Genomic DNA, 9,782 nt, shown 5'->3' on the forward strand with positions numbered 1-9,782 from the left:
ATGTTTGGGATAATCTGGATTGACGGGTACGACATTATGTTCTACTTATATTTAAAAATGTTTTACATTTTAGTCATTTAGCAGACACTCTTATCCAGAGCGACTTACAGTAGCGAATGAATACACTTCATACATTTTCTTTTTCTCTGTACTGGTCCCCTGTGGGATTGAACCCACAACCCTGGTGCTGCAAACACCATGCTCTACCAACTGAGCCACACGGTCAATATCCAGCAACTTTGCACAGCCATTGAAGAAGAGTGGGAAAATATTCCACATTCCACAATCAACAGCCTGATAAACTCTATGCGAAGGATATGTGTCGGCCATGGATGAGGCAAATAGAAGTCACACCAAATACTGACTGGTTTTCTGATCCACACCCCTACCTTTTTTCAAGGTACTGTATCTGTGACCAACAGATGCATATCTGTATTCCCAGTCATGTGAAATCCATAGATTAGGACATAATTCATTTATTTCAATTGACTGATTTCCTTACATGAACTGTAACTAGGTAAAATATTTTAAATTGATGCATGTTACGTTTACATTTTTGTTCTGTATATCTTATCATAACGTTATACTGCGACCAAACCGGTATCTGTACTGAATGCCCTCTTATGGTCCCGAGGATAATGTCATGTCATGTCATGTCATGTTAATGTCATGTCTCGCTGAAACCCTTAAAGCAGCATTTCCCAAACTTTGACCTAGCACTACACAGCTGATTCAAATAATCAACTAATCATCAGGTTTTATTATTTGAATTAGCTATGTAGTGCTAGGGCAAAAAAATGCTTGTGCACCCCTTGGGGTCCCCAGGATACAGTTTGGTAAACGCTGCCTGAAATGGACCTAATGGGAACATTGCCGAATGTCCTTAGGACATCCGCTGTTTGCTGGGTTAATACATAAAAAGAGTAAATATAATCAAATGAGTTGCTTGTCATAAACTCAATATAGATCCATCTCTATGGAGTGGTTACATGTTGACACTGAAACTACAATCCCATGTGATCATACACTATGATATATTTAGAGGCTACCAGGACAAGTTATTAGAGCAGTATCCCTCTCTCAAGCAAGAAGACATTTCATGGACACAGCTTTCTGAGCCTACACAGAATCAAATGATTCACTCTTGAATTCATTCACCTCCATACACACTCAAGCCTTGTAAGGACTAAGAATTTTTGCATTGACCAGAGGAAGAAAATTAACAAAAGCTATGGAGAACACAACCCAAGTCAAGTTCTTTTATCTCTTTGGCTTACAAGAGACATTTAACAACAAATCGGTCTATTTTATCTTGTCTCTCATCACATACCTTCTCATCATCACTGTGAATCTGACTCTGATCATAACAATCATTCAGGAGAAAGGTCTCCATGAGCCCATGTATATCTTTCTGTGTAGTTTATGTGTCAATGGATTGTATGGAACCGCTGGTTTCTATCCCAAGTTGTTACTGGACCTTCAGTCAGATGTTCAGGTGATATCTTATGGTGGATGTTTGACTCAAGCCTATGTAATATACACATCTATCATGTGTGAAATTTCTACTTTAACAGTGATGTCTTACGACAGGTATGTGGCAATATGCAGACCACTACTATACCATACCATTGTGACATCTTTAACTGTTAGAAAGTTACTCTTGTTTTCTTGGTGTTATCCTTTTTTTTCAGGATTCATAGCAGTTAGTTTAACCGCCAGACTTTCTTTGTGTGGATCTCGCATTGATAAAATCTTCTGTGACAATCCGTCTATACTGAAACATGCATGTTTACCCATAACCATCAATCAGATTTTGAACAAATGTATGATAGTGGTTCATGTTTTACAGATACTTTTCATTGTATTTTCTTACTGTCAGATTGTAAGGACTTGTGTAAATTCGTCTAAGGGAAGGATTAAGTTCACACAGACATGTGTGGCACATTTAATAACAATATTTATTTTCATCACAGTGACCCTGTTTGACAATTTGCAAGGGTGGAATAATGTAAATATTACACTAAATATGCGTAATGCAATGGCCATACAATTCCTTGTTATACCACCTGTCTTTAACCCTGTCATATATGGACTTAACCTCCAGCAGATTCGAAGGGCAGTTTTCAGAAAGTGTAATGCACATAAAATCATTGATATGAGATGTTAGTTACATGATCCTAAACAACAGGGAGACTTCCTGATATCAGAAGCATGGATAAAATGCGCCTTGGTCAACCAAGAGTAGTCTTTTCTTTCAACCAATCGATTTGTCTAAATTATAAAACATGTATTTCTCCATATATACACACATCCTATTTGCCTATTTATCTTACCATTTATACCAACCTGCGTGCCAGTTATGATTTCATCGGCACATATTCGTGGAACAGTTTAATTTAATTTATAATAGTCTTTGTATCTCAAAATCATTGTCTGTGGTTAATCTACATTCTACAATCATGGATATGAAACATTAGTTACATAATCTTACACAACAGGGAGACTTCCTCATATCAGATATCAACAAAAATAATGGTAAAATCTGCCAAAACACAAGCGGCACAACTTTGGTTTTAGAAGTGTAGGGGGGTGGGACATAACCTGGCAGGGGGTCTGGGGGTCCTCCCTAAATTTTATGGGGCATCTAATGCTAATTTCCTGCATTTCTACTAGTGCTGTACACAACAACAAAAACATCTTGCTCGACCAAGAGTAGTCTTTTCTTTTGACCAATCAATTTCATAGGCACATATTCGTGGAACAGTTTCATTTAATTTATAATAGTATTTGTATCTAAAAAGCATTGTCTGTGGTTAATCTACATTCTACAAAATGAATCTAAATGAAAATGATACAAATATAAAAGGAACTTTTAGTGCCACTGCCAACTATGTAAAAATAGTCTACATAAAGCCAACACATAAAAACAATGCATCCTGCAGGCAGGAAATATACTGATACAAATAAATATCCTATAAATCACATTGGCTACTCATGGCCTGTCTGCAACAAACTCGAAACACTGTATCAACTATCAACTGGGTCAGCTTTTTTATGACGTTTCCACTGGATCAAAGCATTACATTTGTCCCTTTCATTCCGAGTGGTTATCAAAAGAGAGAGAGCTGGAAATATTGTTCAAATACTTTGTGGAACTATTGTCTTTCTTAACGGATTGTAATAACAGGCTTTGTTTACTTGCTGTTTGAGGTGTAGAAAAATTCCTTTGAGAAGCTCCATAGCTCATTAGTGGTGGTGAGATAAGACATTCAGAAGTAGTATGGATATATATAAAATGGGCACATTTATAGGCCCACATTTGCAGACAGGCCAGGTAGACTAGTCGTACTTCTATATGAGTAATCAGGTGTGAGTCCTTACTTAATAAAAACATTGATAGGAGAGTTTCAAACAAAAAACTATGAACAAAATGATAAAACTCATAAATGGAATTAAATAAACAAAAACGTATTTCTCACAATATAGCATAGGTTATGAGTTCTGCAAAACAAATATCCACTCTGACATTGAGATGTTAAGTTACCGTAACCAAATAAACTTTGCAGATTAGAAATATTGTGAATTAATGGTAAATGTAGGCTCCTACTGGTGATATTTGTAATGGGGTATTGATAGAGGTGGCAAACAATGCACACAATGAAGTTATGCAACAATGAATATGGAGGAAGAGAGCCACAATCCCCATATTCTTGAACGGTGGCCTCCCCGCAGCCTCTCAATGGATTATTCCACTAAAACAGGTGCAAATCAGATAGGTGTCTCGTGTGCCATAAAAATATATATATTTTGTGACTGACTAAAAAATGTTTTCATTACAGACCCCATTTGTCATACAGTATTCCATTCCATTCCATAAGGTACCCAGACCTTATCAACATTGTACAGTATACTCTTAATCTTGTAATAAATCAAATCTAGTGATACATCATTTGGCATTTCTGCCATCCATTGTGACATTGTGGGAGGATGACCAACCTTCCAATTTATGTCAATTCATTTCTTAGCTGCTATACATGCTATGGTTACACAGTTTCTTCTTTTAACAGCCTCCAGTATCAACATTTCCAAGCAAACAAAAACAGGGAAAGTGAGAATCTGTAGAAATGCTGAGACAAAAGAACATAGTCTTTGCCAGAATGTAGCCAGCTCAGATGAGGCATGACAAAGAATTGCCTTGGTGTACATTTATACATTATATTGTCCAAGAATAGAGTCAATGGTACAATAATTGAAATGACCATTATTCCCAGATCTCAGACTGTAGCCTATCCATCCACTCAAGATGGATCTTTGTATCTATTCACTGATTGTTCTACTATACTGCAAAATTCACCTGCGCTCTAAAGACTAGCCTTCCCTCGCTGTCTCATCCTGCTAAGACATGATGAGCATAGTGTTGTGTACTGACTGTGCACCATGACAGTAAAGCTTTTAGAGCTGTTTATACTGTGTCAGTGTGAAAAGTAGGGAATTATATAGGAAAACTGACAGATCAATAATGTTACATCGCTATACTGACTCTAATAAAAACTCACATTGCGCTCTCAAAAAACATCAGAATATCGGTCTTCCATACTTTGGCTGCTGGTTCCATTACATACACAACTCCAAAAATAACCTTTTTTTTATGTTATTAAGTTGTGATCGATGCATTATGTGCTTATAACCAGGCCTCCTTTGTCACGTCCTGACCAGTAAAAGGGGTTATTTGTTATTGTAGTTTGGTCAGGGCGTGGCAGGGGGTGTTTGGTTTGTGTGTTTCGAGGTTTTTGGTTTATGTTCTATATTTTCTATTTCTATGTGTTTATCTAGTTTTTCTATTTCTATGTTGAGGTTTTGGAACGACCTCCAATTAGAGGAAGCTGGTTGTCGTTGCCTCTAATTGGAGGCCATATTTAAGTGGGTTAGTTTTTCTTGTGTTTGTGGGTGGTTGTTCCTAGTATAGTCTGTGCACCTTACTGGGCTGTTTTCGTCGTTTGTTTTGTTCTAGTGTTTTTTTCTTTAATAAATAAGAAGATGATTAATATACCCACTGCGTTTTGGTCTACCTACAGCGACGCTTGTGACAGAACCACCCAACAAAGAAGGACCAAGCAGCGGAGGAAGGAGCAACAGAGGAGCTACTTGGAGTCGTGGACATGGGAGGAGATATTAGATGGTTTTGGACCAGGGAGCCAGGCTGGGGAGTACCAGCGCCCAAAGGAGGAGCTGGAGGCAGCAAAGGCAGAGTGACGGAGGTATGAGGCGTTATATCCTCCATTTCAGGAGGAGAGGAGGCAGCCCAAAAAATGTTTTTGGGGGGGGCACACGGGTAGTTTGGCTGGGCCAAGTGTGAGCCCTAAGCCAACTCCCCGTGCTTATTATGGGGAGCGTTTGGCGTGGAGAGTACCGTGCTATGCGGAAGTGCGCACGGTTTCGCCCATTCGCACGCACAGTCCGGTGCGGTCGATACCAGCCCCGCTGCAAGTGCTGTTCTAGAGTGGGCATCCAGCCAGGAAGGAGTATGCCTGCTCAGTACATCTGGTCACCAGTGCATCTCCTAGGCCCAGGCTACCCTGCGTCAGCTCTACACACGGCAGCCATCATGCCTCAGCACAGCCCAGTTTGCCCTGTGCCAGCACTCCGCCCGTGCAGGGCTACAGTGACAATCCAGCCAGGACGGGTTGTGCAGGCTGTGCGTTCCAGGCCTCCAGTGCGTCTTCAAGACCCAGTGTATCCTGTTCCTGCTCCTCGCACTAGCCCTGATGTGTGTTACTTTTCTGGCGCCTCCAAAGCCAGCCCCACGCATCAGGCCTCTAGTGCGCCTGCCCAGTCCAGTACGTCCTGTTCCTGCTCCTCGCACTAGCCCTGAGGTGCATGTCAATAATCTGGCGCCTCCTAAGCCAGCCCCACGCATCAGGTCTTCAGTGCGCAGTCCCCGTCCAGAGCTTCCGGCGACAGTTCCCCGTCCAGAGCTTCCGGCGACAGTTCCCCGTCCAGAGCTTCCGGCGACAGTTCCCCGTCCAGAGCTTCCGGCGACAGTTCCCCGTCCAGAGCTTCCGGAGACAGTTCCCCGTCCAAAGCTACTGGCGACAGTTCCCCGTCCAGTGCTTCCGGCGACGTCCCACAGTCCAGAACCGACAGAGACATCCCACAGTCCGGAGCCTGCAGAGACGTCCCACAGTCCGGAGCCGCCAGAGACGTCCCACAGCCCGGAGCCGCCAGAGACGGCCCACAGCCCGGAGCCGCCAGAGACGGCCCACAGCCCGGAGCCGCCAGAGACGGCCCACAGCCCGGAGCCGCCAGAGACGGCCCACAGCCCGGAACCGCCAGAGACGGCCCACAGCCCGGAACCGCCAGAGACGGCCCACAGCCCGGAACCGCCAGAGACGCTCCTCAGCCCGAGGTCTCCAGCGACGCTCCTCAGGCCGAGGTCTCCAGCGACGCACCTCAGCCCGAGGTCTCCAGCGACGCACCTCAGCCCGAGGTCTCCAGCGACGCACCTCAGTCCGAGGTCTCCAGCGACGCACCTCAGCCCAGATCCTTCAGCAATGGTCTACAGTCATTAGCCTTCAGCGGGTGTGGGCAGGTTAAAATGGGGACTAAGGCCGGAGCCAGAGCCACCTCCGTGGTTGGAGGATTGGTGGGGGGGGGGGTGTAGCACGGGAGCAGGCGTTGACGGTGGCTACCCTCCCTTCAACTTTGGGGTTATTTTTGTGGGGTTTTTGTGTTTAGGTGTATTCGGGGTCTGCACCATTTGGGGAGGGTACTGTCACGTCCTGACCAGTAAAAGGGGTTATTTGTTATTGTAGTTTGGTCAGGGCGTGGCAGGGGGTGTTTGGTTTGTGTGTTTCGGGGTTTTTGGTTTGTTCTATATTTTCTATTTCTATGTGTATCTAGTTTTTCTATTTCTATGTTGGGGGTTTTGGAACGACCTCCAATTAGAGGCAGCTGGATGTCGTTGCCTCTAATTGGAGGCCATATTTACGTGGGTTAGTTTTTCTTGTGTTTGTGGGTGGTTGTTCCTAGTATAGTCTGTGCACCTAACTGGGCTGTTTTCGTCGTTTGTTTTGTTCTAGTGTTTTTTTCTTTAATAAATAAGAAGATGATTAATATACCCGCTGCGTTTTGGTCTACCTACAGCGACGCTTGTGACATCCTTAGTGTATCTCTCAAAATAAGTGGATATTTACAACCATTTTGGAAGAAAATTAATTGTTGCATTGATGCAATAAGAATAATATGCATGTAGAAAGTATGGTTTAATGTAGGCTACACATTTAGAGTGATATAGTGTGCATAAACAAGATACAAGAAATACCAAACAGAAATATCACATTCTGAATTTCTATTTAATTTAATCACTACATTTTTAGAAATCTTAGTTTAACATTATATATTCATATTCTGACAAGTCGAAATAATGTATTTTTAAAGTGTTATGGTGGTATGAATGATTGTTTTAGAAATGGCACAAAGTAGGCTATGTATAGCTTCAGGCAGTAAATCAAATGATTTACACTTGTTATTGGACAAACCTTGCATCTTGAGTTGAATTCAGATATTGACTAGCCAACCATTGATTGCAGGTTTGTTTGCCCTTCCCTCTCTGATGCAGTGGTAGTGTTATGATTTGTTCTACTAGCATAACAGGATGGAAAATAGCCTACTATGTATAGCCTACTATACATTGTTGCAGTATCAGGTTCAACGGAAGTGCAAAATTCAATAACAGACACCTCAAATGAGATTTTAACTATTTTATTTCAGTGCCAGGGGTAGATATGTCTGTTTTGCAACAATCGCGTAGCACATACAAGTGCAAGTATAATAATACGATTTGCCAGTTCCACGAGCCACTTAGTTATCACTTTTGCCTTACTGCAAGGTGCTCCATCATGCTGGAAAAGGCATTGCTCGTCACCAAACTGTTCCTGAATGGTTGGGAGAAGTTGCTCTCAGAGGATGTGTTGGTACCATTCTTTATTCATGGCTGTGTTCTTAGGAAAAATTGTGAATGAGCCCGCTCCCTTGGCTGAGAAGCAACCCCACACATGAATGGTCTCAGGATGCTTTACTGTTGGCATGACACAGGACTGATGGTAGTGCTCACCTTGTCTTCTCCCATCAAGCTTTTTTCCGGATGCCCCAAACAATCGGAAAAGGGATTCATCAGAGAAAATGACTTTACCCCAGGCCTCAGCAGTCCAATCCCAGTACCTTTTGCAGAATATCAGTCTGTCCCTGATGTTTTTCCTGGAGAGAAGTGGCTTCTTTGCTGCCCTTCTTGACACCAGGCCATCCTCCAAAAGTCTTCGCCTCACTGTGCGTGCAGATGCACTCACACCTGCCTGCTGCCATTCCTGAGCAAGCTCTGTACTGGTGGTGCCCCGATCCCGCAGCTGAATCAACTTTAGGAGACGGTCCTGGCGCTTGCTGGACTTTCTTGGGCGCCCTGAAGCCTTCTTCACAACAATTGAACAATCTTACTGGCAGCAATATCCTTGCCAGTGAAGCCCTTTTTGTGCAAAGCAATGATGACGGCATGTGTTTCCTTGCAGGTAACCATGTTTGACAGAGGAAGAACAATGATTCCAAGCATCACCCTCCTTTTGAAGCTTACAGTCTGTTATTCGAACTCAATCAGCATGACAGAGTGATCTCCAGCCTTGTCCTCGTCAACACTCACACCTGTGTTAATGAGAGAATCACTGGTCCTTTTGTGGCAGGGCTGAAATGCCCAGTTCATTTGCATGGCAAAGAGGGACTTTGTGATTAATTGCAATTCATCTGATCACTCTTCATAACATTCTGGAGTATATGCAAATTGCCATCATACAAACTGAGGCAGCAGACTTTGTGAAAATTAATATTTGTGTCATTCTCAAAACCTTTGTCCCCGACTCTATATGTAAAATGCTCACCTACATTGCAAGTTCACTAAGTTTGCAAGTGTAATATTGTGGGGGGCAGTGTGGCTTTGAGAAAATAAGTTCAAACACAAAGTTATTTGTGAATGTCAAATAGCAGGTCAGTCAACAGCCAGTGAAATCCCGTGGCGCGATATTCATATACCTTAGAAATGCTATTACTTCAATTTCTCAAACATATGACTATTTTACACCATTTTAAAGACAAGACTCTCGTTAATCTAACCACACTGTCCGATTTCAAAAAGGCTTTACAACGAAAGCAAAACATTAGATTATGTCAGCAGAGTACCCAGCCAGAAATAATCAGACACCCGTTTTTCAAGCTAGCATATAATGTCACATAAACCCAAACCACAGCTAAATGCAGCACTAACCTTTGATGATCTTCATCAGATGACACACCTAGGACATTATGTTATACAATACATGCATGTTTTGTTCAATCAAGTTCATATTTATATCAAAAACCAGCTTTTTACATTAGCATGTGACTAGCATGTGACTAGCATTCCCACCGAACACTTCCGGTGAATTTACTAAATTACTCACGATAAACGTTCACAAAAAACATAATTATTTTAAGAATTATAGATACAGAACTCCTATATGCACTCGCTATGTCCGATTTTAAAATAGCTTTTCGGTGAAAGCACATTTTGCAATATTCTGAGTAGATAGCCCAGCCATCACAGGCTAGCTATTTTGACACCCACAAAGTGTGGTACTCACCAAACTCCGATTTACTATTAGAAAAGTTTGATTACCTTTGGTGTTCTTCGCCAGAATGCACTCCCAGGACTTCTACTTCAATAACAAATGTTGGTTTGGTTCCAAATAATCCATAGTTAT

At 42.2% G+C, this 9,782-nt stretch overlaps 1 protein-coding gene across 1 annotated transcript; it reads left to right on the plus strand.

The window, feature by feature from the left end:
* The first annotated feature begins 1,212 nt into the window (after window positions 1-1,212).
* LOC115162819 (olfactory receptor 6N1-like) lies at window positions 1,213-2,177 on the plus strand. The gene has a single exon (XM_029714238.1). It carries the CDS (start codon window positions 1,232-1,234, stop codon window positions 2,165-2,167), a length of 936 nt encoding a protein of 311 aa, XP_029570098.1. The 5' UTR covers window positions 1,213-1,231; the 3' UTR covers window positions 2,168-2,177.
* Window positions 2,178-9,782: the final 7,605 nt, after the last annotated feature.

This window comes from Salmo trutta, chromosome 26 (genome assembly GCF_901001165.1).
Source record: "Salmo trutta chromosome 26, fSalTru1.1, whole genome shotgun sequence".
NCBI classification, from domain to species: domain Eukaryota; kingdom Metazoa; phylum Chordata; class Actinopteri; order Salmoniformes; family Salmonidae; genus Salmo; species Salmo trutta.

Excerpts from the sequence above, each read along its gene's own strand:
- LOC115162819 (XM_029714238.1), top strand. The coding sequence starts at position 1,232 with ATGGAGAACACAACCCAAGTCAAGTTCTTTTATCTCTTTGGCTTACAA.